The sequence below is a fragment of the Heterodontus francisci genome, chromosome 17 (assembly GCF_036365525.1).
Source record: "Heterodontus francisci isolate sHetFra1 chromosome 17, sHetFra1.hap1, whole genome shotgun sequence".
In the NCBI taxonomy this organism is placed as follows: Eukaryota; Metazoa; Chordata; class Chondrichthyes; order Heterodontiformes; family Heterodontidae; genus Heterodontus; species Heterodontus francisci.
The window spans coordinates 75,829,134-75,849,896 of record NC_090387.1 but is presented as its reverse complement, the minus strand read 5'-3'; the positions used below and the strand labels follow the sequence as shown (position 1 = coordinate 75,849,896).

Genomic DNA, 20,763 nt, shown 5'->3' with positions numbered 1-20,763 from the left:
AGGCAGGAACTGAAGAATTTAGATTGGGGGCGGCTGTTTGAGGGTAAATCAACATCTGACATGTGGGAGTCTTTCAAACGTCAGTTGATTAGAATCCAGGACCAGCATGTTCCTGTGAGGAAGAAAGACAAGTTTGGCAAGTTTCGGGAAGCTTGGATAACACGGGATATTGTGAGCCTAGTCAAAAAGAAAAAGGAAGCATTTGTAAGGGCTGCAAGGCTAGGAACAGACGAATCCCTTGAGGAACATAAAGACAGTAGGAAGGAACTTAAGCAAGGAGTCAGGAGGGCTAAAAGGGGTTATGAGAATCATTGGCAAACAGGATTAAGGAAAATCCCAAGGCTTTTTATACGTATATAAAGAGCAAGAGGGTAACCAGGGAAAGGGTTGGCCCACTCAAGGACAGAGAAGGGAATCTATGTGTGGAGCCACAGGAAATGGGCGAGGTACTAAATGAGTACTTTGCATCTGTATTCACCAAGGAGAATGACTTGGTGGATGATGAGCCGAGGGAAGGGAGTGTAGATAGTCTCAGTCATCTCATTATCAAAAAGGAGGAGGTGTTGGGTGTCTTGAAAAGCATTAAGTCTCCAGGGCCTGATGGGATCTACCCCAGAATACTGATGGAGGCAAGGGAAGAAATTGCTGGGGCCTTGACAGAAATCTTTGCATACTCATTGGCTACAGGTGAGGTCCCAGAGGACTGGAGAATAGCCAATGTTGTTCCTTTGTTTAAGAAAGGTAGCAAGGATAATCCAGGAAATTATAGGCCGGTGAGCCTTACGTCAGTGGTAGGGAAATTATTAGAGAGGATTCTTCGGGACAGGATTTACTCCCATTTGGAAACAAATGGACTTATTAGCGAGAGGCAGCATGGTTTTGTGAAGGGGAGGTCGTGTCTCACTAATTTGATTGAGTTTTTTAAGGAAGTGACAAAGATGATTGATGAAGGAAGGGCAGTGGATGTTATCTATATGGACTTCAGTAAAGCCTTTGACAAGGTCCATCATGGCAGACTGATACAAAAGGTGAAGTCACATGGGATCAGAGGGGAGCTGGCAAGATGGATACAGAACTGGCTCGGTCATAGAAGACAGTGGGTAGCAGTGGAAGGGTGCTTTTCTGAATGGAGGGATGTGACTAGTGGTGTTCCGCAGGGATCAGTGCTGGGACCTTTGCTGTTTGTAGTATATATAAACGATTTGGAGGAAAATGTAGTTGGTCTGATTAGTAAGTTTGCGGACTACACAAAGGTTGGTGGAGTTGCGGACGGTGATGAGGATTGTCAGAGGATACAGCAGGATATAGATCGGTTGGAGACTTGGGCGGAGAAATGGCAGATGGAGTTTAATCCAGACAAATGTGAGGTAATGCATTTTGGAAGGTCTAATGCAGGTGGGAAGTATACAGTAAATGGCAGAACCCTTAGGCGTGTTGACAGGCAGAGAGATCTGGGCGTACAGGTCCACAGGTCACTGAAAGTGGCAACGCAGGTGGATAAGGTAGTCAAGAAGGCATATGGCATGCTTGTCTTCATCGGTCGGGGCATAGAGTATAAAAATAGGCAAGTCATGCTGCAGCTGTACAGAACTTTAGTTAGGCCACACTTAGAATATTGCGTGCAATTCTGGTCGCCACACTACCAGAAGGACGTGGAGGCTTTGGAGAGGGTACAGAAGAGGTTTACCAGGATGTTGCCAGGTCTGGAGGGCATTAGCTATGAGGAGAGGTTGGATAAACTCGGATTGTTTTCACTGGAACGACGGAGGTGGAGGGGCGACATGATAGAGGTTTACAAAGTTATAAGCAGCATGGACAGAGTGGATATTCAGAAGCTTTTTCCCAGGGTGGAAGAGTCAGTTACTAGGGGACATAGGTTTAAGATGAGAGGGGCAAAGTTTAGAGGGGATGTGCGAGGCAAGTTCTTTACACAGAGGGTGGTGAGTGCCTGGAACTTGTTGCCGGGGGAGGTGGTGGAAGCAGGTACCATGGAGACGTTTAGAGGCATCTTGACAAATACACGAATAGGATGGGAATGGAGGGATACAGACCCCGGAAGTGCAGAAGGTTTTAGTTTAGGCAGGCATCAAGATCGGCGCAGGCTTGGAGGGCCGAATGGCCTGTTCCTGTGCTGTAGTGTTCTTTGTTCTTTGTAAGTAAACCCCATGATGAACACAGTCTGTGAGTAAACACCATGGTGAACACAATCTCACTGTGAGTAAAGAGTATGGTGAACACAATCTCACTGTGAGTAAACCCCATGATGAACACAATCTCTGTAATTAAACACCATGGTGAACACAATCTCATTGTGAGTAAACAGCATGGTGAACAATCACATTGTGCATAAACACCATGGTGAACACAATCTCACTGTTAAAAAACCCCATGGTGAACACAATCTCACTGTGAGTAAACCCCATGGTGAACACAATCTCATTGTGAGTAAACAACATGGTGAACAATCTCACTGTGAATAAACCCCATGTTGAACACAATCTATTGTGAGTAAACACCATGGTGAGCACAATCTCAGTGTGAATAAACCCCATGCTGAACACAATCTCATTGTGTGTAAACACCATGGTGAACACAATCTCATTTTGAGTAAATCAGATGGAGAATACAATCTCGCTGTGAGTAAACATCATGCTGAACACAATCTCATTGTGAGTAAACACCATGGTGAACACAATCCCACTGTGAGTAAACACCATGGTGAACACAATCACTGTGAATAAACCTATGGTGAATTCAATCTCATTGTGAGTAAACCCGATGGTGAACACAATCTCACTGTCAGTAAACCCCATGGTGAATTCAATCTCATTGTGAGTAAACACCATGGTGAACACAATCTTACTGTGAGTAAACACCATGGTGAACACAATCACTGTGAATAAACCCCATGGTGAATTCAATCTCACTGTGAGTAAACACCATGGTGAACACAATCTCACTGTCAGTAAACCCCATGGTGAATTCAATCTCATTGTGAGTAAACCCTATGGTGAACACAATCTCACTGTGAGTAAACACCATGGGAAACACAATCACTGTGAATAAACCCCATGGTGAATTCAATCTCATTGTAAGTAAACACCATGGTGAACACAATCCTACTGTGAGTAAACACCATGGTGAACACAATCTCACTGTGAGTAAACCCGATGGAGAATACAATCTCACTGTGAGTAAACACCATGGTAAACACAGTCTCACTGTGAGTAAACACCATGGTGAACACAATCACTGTGAATAAACCCCATGGTGAATTCAATCTCATTGTGAGTAAACACCATAGTGAACACAATCTAACTGTGAATAAACCCCATGGAGGACACAACCTAACTGTGAATAAACAGCATGGTGAACACAATCTCATTGTGAGTAAACCCGATGGTGAACACAATTGTACCATGAATAATCACCATGGCGAACACAATCTCTGTGAGTAAACACCATGGTGAACCAATCTCATTGTGAGTAAACACCATGGTGAACACAATCTCACTGTGAGTTAGCACCGTGGTGAACACAATCACTGTGAATAAACCCCATGGTGAATTCAATCACATTCTGAGTAAACCCTATGGTGAACACAATTTCACTGTGAGTAAACACCATGATGAACACAATCTCACTGTGAGTAAACACCATGGTGAACACAATCTCACTGTGAGTAAACACCATGGTGAACACAATCTCACTGTCAGTAAATCCCATGGTGAATTCAATCTCATTGTGAATAAACCCGATGGAGAATACAATCTCACTGTGAGTAAACACCATGATGAACACAATCTCACTGTGAGTAAACACCATGGTGAACACAATCACTGTGAATAAACCCCATGGTGAATTCAATCTCACTGTGAGTAAACACCATGGTGAACACAATCTCACTGTCAGTAAACCCCATGGTGAATTCAATCTCATTGTGAGTAAACACCATGGTGAACACAATCTTACTGTGAGTAAACACCATGGTGAACACAATCACTGTGAATAAACCCCATGGTGAATTCAATCTCACTGTGAGTAAACACCATGGTGAACACAATCTCACTGTCAGTAAACCCCATGGTGAATTCAATCTCATTGTGAGTAAACCCTATGGTGAACACAATCTCACTGTGAGTAAACACCATGGTAAACACAATCACTGTGAATAAACCCCATGGTGAATTCAATCTCATTGTAAGTAAACACCATGGTGAACACAATCTTACTGTGAGTAAACACCATGGTGAACACAATCTCACTGTGAGTAAAGACCATGGTGAACACAATCTCATTGTGAGTAAACCCGATGGAGAATACAATCTCACTGTGAGTAAACACCATGGTGAACACAATCTCACTGTGAGTAAACACCATGGTGAACACAATCACTGTGAATAAACCCCATGGTGAATTCAATCTCATTGTGAGTAAACACCATAGTGAACACAATCTAACTGTGAATAAACCCCATGGGGGACACAACCTAACTGTGAATAAACAGCATGGTGAACACAATCTCATTGTGAGTAAACCCGATGGTGAACACAATTGTACCATGAATAATCACCATGGCGAACACAATCTCTGTGAGTAAACACCATGGTGAACCAATCTCATTGTGAGTAAACCCCATGGTGAACACAATCTCTCTGAGTAAACACCATGGTGAACACAATCTCATTGTGAATAAACCCTATGGTGAAAACAATCTCATTGTGAGTAAACCCTATGGTGAAAACAATCTCAGTGAGGAAACCCGATGCTAAACACAATCTCACTGTGAGTAAACACCATGGTGAACACAATCTCACTGAGAATAAACACCATGGTGAACACAATCTCTGTGAGCAAACTCCATGGTGAACACAATCTCATTGTGAGTAAACACCATGGTGAACACAATCTCTGGGTAAACCCCATCGTGAACACAATCTCATTGTGAGTAAACCCTATGGTGAAAACAATCTCAGTGAGGAAACCCGATGCTAAACACAATCTCACTGTGAGTAAACACCATGGTGAACACAATCTCACTGAGAGTAAACACCATGGTGAACACAATCTCACTGAGAATAAACACCATGGTGAACACAATCTCTGTGAGCAAACACCATGGTGAACACAATCTCACTGAGAGTAAACACCATGGTGAACACAATCTCTGTGAGCAAACTCCATGGTGAACACAATCTCACTGTGAGTAAACACCATGGTGAACACAATCTCTGGGTAAACCCCATCGTGAACACAATCTCATTGTGAATAAACCCCATAGTGAATACAATCTCTGTGAGTAAACCCCATGGTGAACACAATCTCACTGTGAGTAAACACCATAGTGAGCACAATCTCTCTGAGTAAACACCATGGTGAACACAATCTCACTGTGAGATGGAACCAAGCAACATGCCAGTATGAGTTGAGTATGCACTCTGGCTGGATTTAGATATTGTCTTAGTAAATAAACCTAAAGAGAATATGAAACACATTCACACTCAGCCTTGCATAGTAAGCCTATGTGTGTGCGTTTGTGTGTGTGCGCACGTGCGCGCTCTGGCTCTTCCGATACTTACTGTAGCCCATGCCCTGCAGAAAGTACTTGAAGGCCTCTGTCAGTTTTCCAGGCTGTTAGAACAAAACACACAAACTGAAAAAAACAATACAGCCTGAGGACATTCAACATAAAATGATAAATAAATAAAATACAACACCCCCTGATTGCATCAAGACATCTTAAAATGTTTCACACAATGGGGTGTAGTGAGTGCTGTTATCGAAAAACATGGCACCATTCTGCACCAGCAAAATTGCATAATCAGCATAGTGCCAAATGACCGATTGGTCTGCTATATTTCCTGGAGGGAGGAATGTAGGCCAGGACTTTGGGAGAACTCCTAGATCTTCTATAAATTTTGCCATTTTTAACATCTGAATCATTGGAATAAGCAGACAGATACATACGTGACTTAATTTTCTATCATGCACTGAGTTATGGCCAGGGTTGTCCACCAGGGTTGTCCAACTACCCCACCATAACATTGGCACAAACTTTGTTTGTGTGTTATATTCTTAATTCCTGGAGCTTGAGCCCAGTCTTCTGACTCGAGGTAAAACAGCTTCCACCTATTTCAAGCTGGGATGTTGGGTAGACAAAAACCCTGTCTATATGAGAATCCAGGCACAGTTTGTGAACTACCAACCTGCGTGATCTGGGGCAGACCACCAGAGTCAGCCATCTGAAAAATAAAACACAGTTGGACATTACCACAGAGGGAGAGGTTACATTAGTCTTCTGCTAAATTTTTCAACAACTAAGTTATAATTTTTCAGTGCTGCCCAGAGCTCACAGCAACATTCAGGTATGGACGTTAACTTTTGGGCAGAAACTCTATGATTTAATGTTCTAGAAATTCCCAACAGCATATTCCACCTACTTCGTTGTGTAACTGCGACGCAGAACTATGATCTATCAGTTTCCATCAAAAAAACAAGGTGGCCTATCTATTCCTCCAATCTGCATGGCTCTGCTGGGCGAGTGTCCCATTACTATGTGATTGGATTAGATGCCTGTCCCTTGAAAATATGGGCTTTTTAGAATGTGTCCCATGGTAGTTTGGCTCCATGGGGTCAATGGCCCATCTCAAGGATGAATGAGTGTCCCATAGCAGTCTGGGCTGGTTGTGAGAGTATCCACTAATAGGGTGAATGTCTAATTGCAGTTTAGATTGTTGGTTAATTGTCCAATTTGTTGGGTGAGTGGCCCACAATTGCCTGACATTGCTGACTGTCTCTCCTGTGACTTTGTGAACTGTTGATGAATATCCCTTGCCCAGTGTGAGTATCTGACATAATCATTTGGCTCTGTTTAATGAATGATGCCTGGTTCTGCTGAACAAATGAAGTCCATCATTGTGTAGCTCTCTGAAATGAATGGGGCCTATGATTGTCTGTTTCTGGTGAATGAATGAGGCACATATTTCCTGGATCTGTTGGATGAATAAGATTGGAATGAATCTCTGGAATGAAGGAGGCCTATAATTGTCTGATTTTGTGGAATTCATTGATTACAGCCTCAGATGACTCCAGAGCAGGTGCTGGTACCATATTTAAAGGCCTGCCAGCCCTGCATTCATTACTGTCCTGGAAATGGTGCAGCATACAACTCTGTCCTACTGTATCCCCCCAGAACCCCAAAAAAGGCAGAAGACAATGGCAGAACAAAGTCACATGGTGGGCCCCTGCAGATTCTCCTCCTGGCTGCAAGGGAAAGGCTTGGCCTTTTGGCCATGTGCTCAAAGCAGTAGTGACAAAGCGAGAGAAGCAACATGAGCCCAGATGATTCTGCTGCTCCTGGTCCTTCTCTGATGATCAGGGAGGATCAAGACAGCCTTCAAAGGGAGGAAGAGAGGCTGATAGCCACACTTGGGGGCTCCTCCAGGGCACTCGGAGTTTGGACATTGGCTTCTTAGCCCCTCCGCCAGTAAGCACAGACTCCAGCAGTCATGACGCCTGAGGAGAGTCCTGCACCAGTCTAGCATACCCCCAGGCAGTCGGGTCCCTCCAGGCCTCAAGCAGCCAGAGGACGCCCGCCAAAGTCATCACAGACCAAAGAGCAGCCTGACCAGCAGCCTGCCTCTAGTCCAGCTGCTGCCACAGAGATCACACCTTGTAGGAGCACCCGCAAACATTTTAAAAAGAGCACATAGCCACACTTAGGGTTTCATGGGTTTGGATTATACCTTTCCTGTTAAATAATTAAAAGATGCTTTATTAAAATGTTTAGGGTTGATTGTTTGAAAGTTGTGCGCCTTTATTCCTTAATTGTGAGATGTAGACCTCACTCTTCCGTCTTAGGGCTATGCCAATGTGAACACAGCCCTCGTTAACATGTCCATGTGATGAGAGCCTCCATTAACAAAGGCTCTCCCATGGGCACTAGCAGCACACATTGCCCATCCACACGCAAGACAGGGACCATAAATGGTAAGGACGTAACAGAGCTCTGTCATTTAGGTGAGACTTTAGTTCACTCTCTGTGAATGGACCTAGCACAAAGGAAGATGGTTGTGATTGTTGGAGGCCAATCATCTTTGCTGCAGGAGTTCCTCAGGGTAGTGTCATAGGCCCAATCATCTTCAGCTGCTTCATCAATGAACTTCCCTCCATCATGAGGTCAGAAGTGGGGATATTCGCTGATGATTGTACGATGTTCCATTCACAACTCCTCAGATACTGAAGCAGCCCACGTCCATATGCAGCAAGACTTGGACAACATTCAGGCTTGGGCTGATAAATGGCAAGTAACATTCATAGCACACAAGTGCCAGGCAATGATGATCTCCAACAAGAGATAATCTAACCATTTCCCCTTGTCATTCAACGGCATTACCATTGCTGAATCCCCCACTATCAACAACCTGGGGGTTACCATTGACCAGAAACTGAGCTGGAGAAGCCACATAACTACTGTGGCTACAAGAGCAGGTCAAAGATTAGGAAGTCTGCAGCAAGTAACCCAACTCCTGACTTCCCAAAGCCTGTCCACCATCGACAAGGCACAAGTCAGGAATACTCACCACTCTCTTGGATGAATGTGGCTCCACCAACACTCAGGAAGCTCGACACCATCCAGGACAAAGCAGCCTGCTTGATCGGCACCCCATTCACCACCTCTAAGCCACACACCATCCTGACTTGGAAATATATTGCTGTTTCTTCACTGTTGCTGGATCAAAATCCTGGAACTCTCTTCCTGACAGCACTATGGCTGTACCTAAGCCACATTGACTGCAGTGGTTCAAGAAGGCAGCTCACCACCACCTTCTCAAGGGCAATTAGGGATGGGCAATAAATGCTGGCCTGGCCAGTGCCGCCCACATTCCACAAAACAAATTTTAAAAAACACACCAGGATGGCTGTAAATGATTCGTTGTGAAGTTATCTGCTGCCTCCTTTGCACATTCCTCTACTAACTTGGCCTCCTGCCTTGGTACAAGAGCAAGTGGAAATTATGTCAGCGTGGCCACTCACAGATCTCAGATCCCTGCCTAAATGAAGATTAGATTAGATTAGAGATACAGCACTGAAACAGGCCCTTCGGCCCACCGAGTCTGTGCCGAACATCAACCACCCATTTATACTAATCCTACACTAATCCCATATTCCTACCAAACATCCCCACCTGTCCCTATATTTCCCTACCACCTACCTATACTAGTGACAATTTTTATAATGGCCAATTTACCTATCAACCTGCAAGTCTTTTGGCTTGTGGGAGGAAACCGGTGCACCCAGAGAAAACCCACGCAGACACAGGGAGAACTTCCACACAGGCAGTACCCGGAATCGAACCCGGGTCCCTGGAGCTGTGAGGCTGCGGTGCTAACCACTGCGCCACTGTGCCGCCCTAACCTCTGTGAAGGCCCAACCTCTGTTCCAGCTGTGTGCTCACACAGACCCAGCACACAGCTGTTTGCCTACCTCATACGGACCCCCTCACAATTGCAGATTTCACCCTGTTGCAGAGCTCCCGCTAACCCAAACCCCTTTACAGAGCCCTCAAGCAACCAAGGACCCCTTTGCACAGCCCTCCAGCAAAGTGCTCCCACAAAGGCCTCCAAACCCCTATCTTCCCCTAGGCTGCAGTGCACACTTCAGTGTGCCCTCTTGCCTTTGTGCCACCAGATTTCACTGGTCGTGAAACCGGAGGCACGTCAGTGTCGCCAGCCGTTCACAGAATCGACCTTCGGACATAACATTGCTTCTAATTATATTAAAATTCATTTAAATCAGCATCTAAGCAATTTAAATAGGTTTCTGTTGCATTGCGACAACAGCGTTGCGATTGTGCTTTCCCACCACTGACAAAATCCGGAACCGACGTCACGATGGCAGATTTCCGTGCGGGTGGCTGCGTTGCGATTCTCCGCAGCCACCCACTGCCAACCATCCCGCCCTTGACGGCCATACTAAATCCAGCCCATAATGTTTAACAGTCAGCATGAGGTTAGAGCAAAGTGAATGATATCCAGTGTGTACGTGAAACCAGAAACCTCAGCATCTAACTCAACCCCAAACGACTCACCCTCCCCTGGGGTGAGTGATAACTTTAAGACATTATTTATTACAAATGAAGGCTTCTCAAATCTGCCTCACATGGGTCTACATTCTTCTTTTGGATCCAATTTTCCCACCTCTTCCTAAGGCATTGACTCCATGCTGAGGTACTATGGGTACTGAATGCCCTCCAGTCCCTTACTTAATTCAGCAGGCTATTCAGCTGCAGAGGGTTTCATAGTTAAGTCCAATTCTCTCCTCACCTTTACATGCACTTGCAGCAAGTCCCAATGGATAGCAATTGGCTGACTGTGCCACCTCCCTAATCAAGAAGCACTAAAACCAATTGTTGTACTTTTCCCATCATCCCACCTAAAATCAAGTAATTCAGCACAGACAGGATTTAGAATCTGGGTTCCTTTCTGTTCCAGTGGCTCAGCAAACTGAGAGCTGCAACTACCAACTGAGCCACTAGAGGAACTAGGACTGCGTTCGTTACATAAAACTATCTACCTTGGCAAGTAGGATGATTATTCAGGGGCTCCTTGTGTTTTTAAATCCCACCATGGCAAGTTATGAAAATGAATTCAATAAATCTGGTAATTTATGGACTGGCACCAGAAAAAGTGGCCGTAAAAGCTGCTGGATTGTTGTTAAAAAAATTCTGGTTCATTAATGTCCATCAGGAAAAGGAACCAGTGACCCTTTCCTGGCCTAGTCTACATGCTTGACTCGTAATGCCCACAGGGCATCAAAGAATAGGCAATAAATGCTGCCTTGCCAGTGTCACCCATATCCCAAAGACAAAAAAAAAGAATATTTTTGTGAAGTTAGAACCATCCCACCTAACTATCTTGCACCTTTACATCAACAACAACTTATATTTCTATAGCACCTTTCATGTAATAAAATATCCCTAGGCTTTTTGTAGGAGCAGTGTAAAACAAAATGACACTGAGCAACATGAGGAGATTTCAGGTCACATGACTAAAAGCTTGGTCAGAGAAGTAGATTTTCAGGAGTGTCTTAAAGGAGGCAAGTGAGGTAGAGAGGAGGAGAGGTGTAGGGAGGGTATTGCAGAGCTTAGGGTCTAGGCAACTGAAGGCGCAATCACCAATGGTGGAGCGATTAAAATTGGGGATGCTCAAGAGGTCAGAATTAGAGGAGTGCAGATATCTTGGAGGCTTGTGGGACTGGAGGAGATTACAGAGATAGGGAGGGGCGAGGCCATGGAGGGATTTGAAAACAAGGATGAGAATTTTAAGCTCAACTAGGAACAATGTAGGTCAGCAAGCACAGAGATGAAAGGTGAACGGGACTTGGTATGAGTTAAGTCACAGGATGACCTCAAGTTTACGGAGGTTAGAATGTGGGAGACCAGTCAGGAGTGCATTGGAATAGTCCAGTCTAGAGGTAATGAAGGCATGAATGAGGGTTTCAACAGTAGATGAGCTGATACAGGGGCGAAGACAGGCGAAGTTACAGAAGTGGAAATAGGCAGTCTTAGTCGTGACACAAAAATGAGGTCACCAAGGTTGCGAATAGACTGGTTTAATCTCAGTCTGTTGCCAGGGAGAGGAATGGAGACGGTAGCCAGGGAACGAAGTTTGAACAGGGACCAAAAACAATGGCTTCAATCTTCCCAATATTTAATTGGAGGAAATTTCTGCAGTCTGATAATTAGCAGCAATGGAGGAGTCGAGAGAGATGGTGGTGAGGTAGAGCTCAGACTCGTCAGCATACATGTGAAAACTGACACTGCTTTTGGATGATGTCGCCGAGGAGCAGCATTTAGATGAGAAATAAGAGGCGCCAAGGATAGATCCTTGGGGGACACCAGAGGTGTGGTGTGAGGTGCAAGAGTGGGAAGAGAAGCCATTGCAAGTGATTCTCTGGCTACGATTAGATAGATAAGGATGGAACCAGATGAGAGCAGTCCCACCCAGCTGGACAACAGTGGAGAGGCATTGGAGGAGTATGGTGTGATCAACCATGTCAAAGGCTGCTGGCAAGTCAAGAAGGACGAGGAGGGAAAGTTTATCTTTGTCATAGTCACACAGGATGTCATTTGTGACTTAGATGAGAGTTGTTTTGGTACTGTGGAAGGGGAGGAAACCTGATTGGAGGGATTCAAACATGGAGTTCTGGGAAAGATAGGAATGGATTTGGGAGGCAACAACCTGTTCAAGGACTTTGGAGAGGAAAGGGAGATTGGAGATGAGACGGGAGTTTGCAAGGTTGGTGGGGTCAAGGTTTGGTGCTTTTGATGACAGCAGGTTTAAAGGAGAGAGGGACAACACCTGAAGAGAGAGAGAACTGTTAACAATATTGGCTAACATGGGGATGAGGAAGGGATGTTGGGTAGTCAGCAGTTTAGTGGGAATAGGATCGATGGAACAGGAGATGGATCTCATGGACAAGATGAGCTTAGAGAGGACATGAGAGATAGTACAGAAAAAGGCAAGTTCAGGGCTAAGGCAGAGGTGGAGCATTGGAGAAAGTTTGGCCAGTGGGCTAGTGGAAGGGAGGGTCATGGCAGAGGCAGCTGATCAGATGGTCTTGATCTTATTGACAAAGAAGTCTATGAGCTCCTCGCACTTATTGTTGGAGGTGAGGGTGGAGGGGACAGGGGAGAGGGGTTGGTTTGCAGTAGAGAAAAGAAGATGGGAGTTATATGTACATTCCAGAATGATCCTGGAATAGTGAGCAGTTTCAGCAGACGAAAGCAGAACCAGATAGTGTTTTAAGTGGCAGTGGATGGCTAAACCCGTTGTCTACTTTATCTTTTCAAGTCTGTGTCCCTTGTACTTAAGGGCCATACCAGGGGAAATGGCCAGGGTGAGAAAGAGTAATGGTTTTATTGGGGACTAGGGCATCAAACGTGGAAGTGAGGGTGCGGTTGAGCAAATCAGTAGCTGCAGAAATGTTGTGGCAACAGAGAATTGGGATCCTGAAAGTGCAGCTGTAAGTGAATTGGGAGATAGCTTTTTCCAGAGACAGATTCAGAAGGCAGTAGGGTTGGGGCATGGAAGGGGGATGTGGGTGATGACTGATACAAGGAAGTGATCAGAAAAGGCCTTATCTGTAATTGATACAATGGGACTAGTAAGACCACGTGAGACGGCAAGGTCAAGGGGGTGGCCTTGAATATGGGTTGGAAAGTTTACATGGAGGGAGTGATTTAGGGAGGATAAGAGGGCAATGAACTCAGCAAGTAATCACATCTGTGCTACAATTTAGATACTAATCTGGGCTAATTTAAATCAATTGTGAAGAGATTGGTCGCTCTCTGATATTTTTAAATGGAAATAACCCCGATTTGTGTGAGATTTCAGCTTGTCGAGGGTTTTCAATACCTTAAGGAAAGTTGTCTGAGTTGGGTCCAGCTTGGAGTTGCATTCCACCTGGGAATGAGAAAGCAGTATTAGCATAAAACCATGCTGAATGATAAAATGAGGAAGAACTGATGTGGTCAATATGTCACCTGCATTGTACATATATTCATGAAAGTTTCCTCTGGGCAGCATTGGTGGGTCAAAAAGAATAAATGCAATTTTGCTAGAAATGCTAACCGGAGGAAATCATCATAGTACACGTACTGTGCCACTTCTCACATCAACCAGGGCACTTCTTTCCTCACTCTCAGTTGTCTTCTGATTGTTCTGGGTCAGTTTGTAGCCACACGCAAAATAGTAAATTAAAAACATTGCAAGTAGCACCCAGTTCCTGCAAGTATCACTAATGTCCTGTAACATTTCCCCGTCATAATTTCTCCATCACACTTTGTCGATAACAAGTCTATTATGATAAAACAACATCCCGTACATCTCATTGTGAGTAACACCATGGGAGACCTATGTATCGACCTATGTATATTACACGAGAGTAACACATAACTGATTGTTCTGGATGTCATGCTCCAAATCTTTATCCAATTGGACTAAGGATAATTATAATGTTATTGTGGTAGCAGTTTTGCTGAGCTTTTGCTTCTATAACTGTTATTTGAGTAAGTAGATTAATATAATCCTAGTGAATATATATATATATATATACACACTCATATACAAGTTGAAAGTATAGCCACATATTGTTACAAAATGGAGTATTTGCCCAAGGCATTGTGGGACAAGTTAGTTAGCTTGCAGCCTTGAGCATGGTACGGCTTAGCACAAACACCAAGCAGGGCCCCTCTTATCAGTGTAACTGCAGACTGCACGAAGCACTCAGGAATGCAAGCTTGATAAAGGTAGAAGGAAACATCACAAGATGATCAGGGGGCTTGCATGAGCTGATCACGTAGCCACACGATGCCTAATGAGTAATCTAATTGGTAATATGTGTAATGTATGTAATCAATAACCGTTATGATTGGATTATGTCCAGCCAGGATGGGCTGAGTAACTGTATATCTGTTGTGGATTTTCCTTTGTTCGGTGGAGTGGCACTGGACCACACTTAGGAAAGGTGTGCACCCCATGATATCATGCAATAAAGTGTTTATTCTCAAGGTCTGAGTCAGGAAAATTTGTTCAACAATTTGGCATAATCTGAATTTCTCCAACAGTTATTTAGAAGCTTCAATGTAATTTGGCAATAATAGCAGACAAAATATTAGCACTCTTTTAGTTGAGGACTTAATCCATTTAAAAACAACCAGATTAAGGCCTGTATGAACCGAGCAGAACAATGTCATACATAACCCAGCCATGTATGAAGAGTTAAGGGAAAGAGACATCAGTAGCAGTGCTCAGATTTGTAATGGAAGAGACTGAGAGAGGATATAGAACCCATGCCAGAAAAGTGAAGAGTAACCATCGCCCAAGTGGTTGCACCAATGGATAGAATTCCCCCATAATTAACTTGTGAATGCAGTTTTCCAGAGTTTCTAGCTTTTCATAATTAGCCAGCACAATTAGCGATGGTTTGTCTTTCTTAAAGAAGGAGATGAATGTGGAGAAAATACCCTGCAATTGACCCCAGCCACTGAGTGCAATGCAGAGTTCCTGTCCATACTCACCACTCCTTCCTCTGCTGGAGAATTGTCCCCCACCACCAGCATCACTGGACACCTGAAACACAACGGACTATCAGTTTGCATTCAAAAGTTCACAGACAGCCTAGCATCAGTCAATGCCCCATGTCTGTGAAGTCATTTCTCATTATGATGGTACGTGGAGTACTTGAAAGGGATCAAAGTATTGAAGTGAGGGCTCCCACTCACACTTAGCCCATGTTCTGCCATATCGAAATGGGGAGCTGGCCCAGATGTAGGGAGCAAAAAGAGGAAAGGACTAATCAGAGGGTCTCTCTACAGATCACCTTTGTGCACCTCAGAGTTGGATACATATGGTTCAGGAAGCAGCTCACTCACCCAGGCTATCGGTGAAGGATGGCTTTGGCATGTGAAGATTAAAGAGGAATAAACTTAGGAGTCTCACTCTTTCAAAAACTATTATCTTTCATACAGTCTGTGTACAATTCATTGACAAGGTCACACATGACTGAAGTCCCACTGTGACCAGCTGCCCAGAATTTGGTAGGTGCATCTTTCGAAAGTTCGCAATCTCTGATTTCCCTTGGAAGGAGAGTTCCTTATTTCCTCAGAGTATCTCAATGTATTTACTTTGTCTCATGAGGTCAATATGTTGCACCAACAGCAACTATCACTCACAGTACAGGCTGAATTTTACCAGCAGCCTCTTGACGTCAGGGATCGTGGTGGGGGGGCCTATAAAATTCTGCCGAGAGAGGCCCGCCTCAACGCCCGACGCCAAGAAGGCCCTGCCGCGTTTTATCGGCGGCGGTGGGACCTCAGTGTGGCCCCCCGCCACTCAGCGGTGGGGCCTTCATTTAAATATATAAATTAATGAAAGAAAATGTTAATTAACTTACCTGGTCCCGGCGGCTGTCCCACTCCAATTTTACAGCCACCAGCCGCAACTCGTGTGCCTTTGAAACTCCGTTCAGAGTTCCGAGGTGAGACACTAGTGGGGAGGGAGGAGGACTGAAATTATCAGGGCAGGGGTGGGGGGAGCAGGAAAATCAATTCTTATTGACTGTGGGGATGATGGGAAGGGGTTGAAGGGCAAATGTAAAGAGGTTGGGGGGGGAGGTTCGGGTTGGGATTGAACTAGATTTTATTCATATCAGCCAATTTAAAAACTATTGTGGGGGTTGGGAAAGGGCCTCCAGCTTTTAATATGTTTTTAAATAAACTGACCAGTGTTAAACCTTTAAAAATTCAAATCTATGCTAAGGGCTTGAAGCCCTTTAAAAATGGCGCTGCGCCTGTGCAGTGGCGCCGGACGCCATTGCCAGGGACGTGGCGGCCACTCCCTCTATGTCATCGGGAGCAGCTGCTCCACCCCCTCCATTTAAATGAGCCTCCATGCGTAATATCTTCAGGGCTCAGCGGCGGCGCTTCCGCTCCTGAAGGCCGCCGAGTTAAAAGCACGCCGCTGTGATGTGCAGCGCATCAATAAAATTCCGCACTACAACTCACTAATTCTTGCATTTTGTTCCCATTTTCAAGCTACTTTCATTCTTACTTCCATGTCATTTGGCAGCATTCCCTGCCTCAAAATGGACAAGGAATCAAGCTGCTGCCCAACTGAAACCCTCCACAAAGAATAGGAGAGTGGCCAGGGTGATGCCAGCTGATTAAACCTTTGTTCAGGAAGGAGCTCTCTCAATGCACAAGAAGTGAGCAGATTTGGTGCCTTTCCACTCTATACACTGTATCTGAATGGATTGCATTAAGCCTTCCGGCACTGTGCTTTCATATGAATATCAGAACTAATTTACAGAACTAATAGAGAAATAGGGGAAACAAGCAAATCCACAGAATATGGAAAAGACAGAGTATCGCAGTCAAATTGAAATTTTTTACATTCATTTCATGGGATGAGTGTCACTGGCCAAGTCAGCATTTGTTGCCCATTCCTATTGCCCTTGAGAAGGTGGTGGTGAGCTGCCTTCTTGAATTGCTGCAGTCCATCTGGTGTAGGTACACCCACAGTGCTGTTTGGGAGGGAGTTCCATGATTTTGATCCAGTGACAGTGAAAGAACGGCGATATATTTCCAAGTTCGAATTGTTGTGATGGTGCTTCTATGTTTTTTGTTGGGTATTTATTTGAGGACTCATGTTTGAATTGTGGAAATGGATTTTTTTTTTGGAGGGCTGAAGATTTTATAAATACTTGGTGGTGTTTTTTTCACTGGGATCATTGAAAGGACACAGTGGTCTGGTTTGAAAACAACATTTATTGGAAGTCACCTGTCTTCAGGTAAATACCTAGCAAGAGCTTTTTGACTTGGGGGAGATATTTACAGAGAAGTGACAGGTCAAGATTTATAGGGGTCAGGAGGCCTGACTCTTGAGATATTGTTTTTGGTTTCGCTTTGGACCATGTGTTGGGGTATGAATTGTTTTGAAGACAGTTGGTGTTTTGCCTGCCAAGGAGAAAGAAACCCCCCAGCTCATCTTTCTTGCACCTCTCTAAGGAACCCTGAGAGGTCCAGTGTGTCAACTCATCTCTTTCCACCTGTCACAGAGAAACCCTGTGTATCAAATGTGTGGGAACTAAAACCCTAATGCTGCATTTCTCCTGAGACGCTGGAAAAATGAGCCAGATAAATCCTCGACACCGCCTGAATGAATTGCTCCAGAAAAGGTTCCCAGTCAGCCGCCATCGTATACCCAGACGCCAGACAAAAAAAGGGACACCTGACATCTTTCCATAGCTTCTCTTTTTTCTTCAAGAATTAGCAAGTATTTGGCCAAAGTATTTTTTTAAAACTTTTTTTTTTGGTAACAGAGCTCTAAAGTGAAAATCTCTTTATTTTTCAGTTAATGTGTGTGTGCGTGAGTGTGGTGGGAGCGGTGGGGGCTGAGGTAAAAAGGGAACTTTCACATTTCAATCAGTGTGTTAATGCTTTACTTCATTACTGGTTTTATAATAAACTCATAATTTTGTTGTTTATTAAACAAACCTGGTTGGTGTATTTTATTCAGAGATAAAAAGTATATGACTGACCTCATCAGTATCTAGCTAAACATTTAAATATATGTTGTGACCTGTGAAGAAGTGGAACTGAAAAAGACAGTGCACTCCTCCCGCCTCGGGCGAAACAGGATGGTGTGTGGCTTGGAAGGGAACTTGCAGATGGTGGTGTTCCACGCATCTAAAGCCCTTGTCTTTCTAGGTGGAAGAGGTCACAGGTTTGGAAGGTGCTGTTAAAGGAGGCGTGGTGAGTTGCTGCAATGCATCTTGTATATGGTACGCACTGCTGCCACTGTGCATCAGTGGTGGAGGGAGTGAATGTTTGAGATGGTGGATGGGGTGCCGATGAAGCAGCCTGCTTTGTCCTGGATGGTGTCGAGTGCCTTGAGTGTTGTTGGAGCAGCACACATCCAAGAGAGTTGAAAGTATTCCATCACATTCCTGACTTGGGCATTGTAGATGGTGGACAGGCTTTGGAGAGTCAGGAGGTGGGTTACTCGCCACAAAATTCCCAAACTCTGACCTGCTCTTGTAGCCACAGTACTTATGTAGCTGCTCCAGTTCAGTTTCTGGCCAATGGTAACCCTCAGGATATTGATAGTGGGGGATTCAGCAATGGTAATGCCTTTGAATGTCAAGGGGAGGTGGTCAGATTCTCTCTTGTTGGAGCTGGTCATTGCCTAGCACTTGCATGGCGTAAATCTTACTTGCCACTTATCAGCCCAAGCCTGAATGTTGTCCAGGTCTTGCTGCATATGGACTCCGTCTGCTTCAGTATCAGTATTGTGAATGGTGCTGAACATTGTGTAATTATCAGTGAACATCCCCACTTCTGACCTTATGATGGAGGGAAGGTCATTGATGAAGCAGCTGAAGATGGTTGGCCTAGGACACCACCCTGGGGAACTGAGATGATTGGCCTCCACAACCACAATCATCTTCCTTTGTGTTAGGTATGACTCCAACCAGTGAAGAGTTTTTCCCCGATTCCCATTGACTTCAACTTGGCTAGGCTCCTTGATGCCAGTCAAATGCTGCCTTGATATCAAGGGCAATCAGTTTCACTTCACCTCTTGAATTCAGTGCTTTTGTCCCTGTTATGACGAAGGCTGCAATGAGGTCAGGAGCTCTGGTGGAACCCAAACTGAGCATCAGTGAGCAGGTTGTTGCTGCTTAAATGGAGCTTGATAGCACTGCTGACGACACCTTTAACACTTCGCTGATAATCGAGAGTAGACTGAAGGGGTGGTAATTGGCTGGATTGGATTTGCCCTGCTTTTTGTGTACAGGACATACCTGGGCAATTTTCCACATTTTCGGGTGAATGCCAGTGTTGTAGCTGTACTGGAACAGCTTGGCTAGGGGCACGGCCAGTTCTGCAGCACAGTCTTCAGTATTACAGTCGGGATGTTGTCAGGACCCATAGCCTTTGCAGTATCCAGTGCCTTCAGCTGTTTCTTAATATCACGTGGAGTGAATCAAATTGGCTGAAGATTGTGATGCAGGACCTCAGGAGGAGGCCGAGATGAATCATCCACTCAGCACTTTTGGTTGAAGATGGATGCAAATGCTTCAGCCTTTCCTTTTGCACTGATGTGCTGGGCTCCTCCACCATTGAGGATAGGAACACTTGTGGAGCGGTGGTGTGGCGGGTGTGTGGTGCAGGTGAGTGATATGGAGGAATGGCCAATAACAGGGTCATTCACTCCCACATGAGGGTTGGTGCAAGGGTCATTGCCCTTCACACTGAGGACAATATCAAGGTCAGTTAATCACAATTTGGGAGCAATGGTAAGGTTGTTCCTTCCAATACTGGGTCAATGATGGGATAGCCCTCTTCATGTAACTTGCATGTGCAGAGTACCTTTTATCTCCAAAAACACAGAGGTGTAATCAGAAGTAAATCAATGCTGAGCCAAAGAAGAAAATACTGGAAGACTTTATCAACAGGCTGGTCAAAGAGGTGAGGTTTTAGGAGGGTCTTAAAGCAGGAGAGGGAGGTGAAGAGGTTAAGCTACTTAGGCAGGGAATTCCAGAGCACTGAACCTGGGTGACTGAAGTCACAGCTGTCAATGGTGTGGCAAACGCACAAAATGTCAGAGTCGGAGGAAGAGAGTTCTGGGGGACTGTAGGGCTAAAGGAGGTTACAGGGTTCAGGACAGTTAAGGCTATGAATTAAGTTAAACTTGATGATGAGAATTTTAATTTGGAGGCATTGGGGGACTGGGAGCTATTATAGGTCAGTGAGGACAGAGTCATATACAGGCAGCAAAGTTTTTGATGAACTAATGTTTATGGAGAATGGGAGGTCAGCCAGGAGAGTATTAGATTAGTTAAGTATGGAGGTGACACACACACAAGTTTTAGCAGGAAATGGACTGAGGGATAGAGGGGGATGGTTTTGGCTGAAATTGAAGTAGCTGGTCTTTGTGATGGAGAGGATATGGTGTTGGAAGCTCAGCTCAGGGTTGATGAGGTCACCAAGGGTTGCAAACAGTCTGGTTCAACCAAAGATAGTGTTGGGGCAGGGATGGAATCCATTTGTGGCAAGGGGCTGAAAACGATGGTTTCTGTCTTCCCAGTGTTTAACTGGAGTAAGTTGCAGCTCATCCAAGAATTGGATGTTGGACAAACAGTTTAACAACACAGAGGCACTTGGGGCTTGGTTCAGAGGTAGAGCTGGGTGTCATTAGT

At 44.8% G+C, this 20,763-nt stretch overlaps 1 protein-coding gene across 6 annotated transcripts in view; it reads right to left on the bottom strand.

The window, feature by feature from the left end:
• The window catches only part of ndrg4 (NDRG family member 4), a 195,182-nt gene that overhangs the window by 14,108 nt on the left and 160,311 nt on the right, over window positions 1–20,763 (bottom strand). For all 6 annotated transcript variants that reach the window (XM_068049715.1, XM_068049714.1, XM_068049713.1 and 3 more), the window contains 4 exons: window positions 15,083–15,134; window positions 13,419–13,466; window positions 6,207–6,242; window positions 5,580–5,631 (listed from right to left, as the gene is read on the bottom strand). In XM_068049715.1, the coding sequence (XP_067905816.1) occupies window positions 5,580–5,631; window positions 6,207–6,242; window positions 13,419–13,466; window positions 15,083–15,134 (188 nt within the window). The remainder of the gene's footprint in view (window positions 1–5,579; window positions 5,632–6,206; window positions 6,243–13,418; window positions 13,467–15,082; window positions 15,135–20,763) is intronic.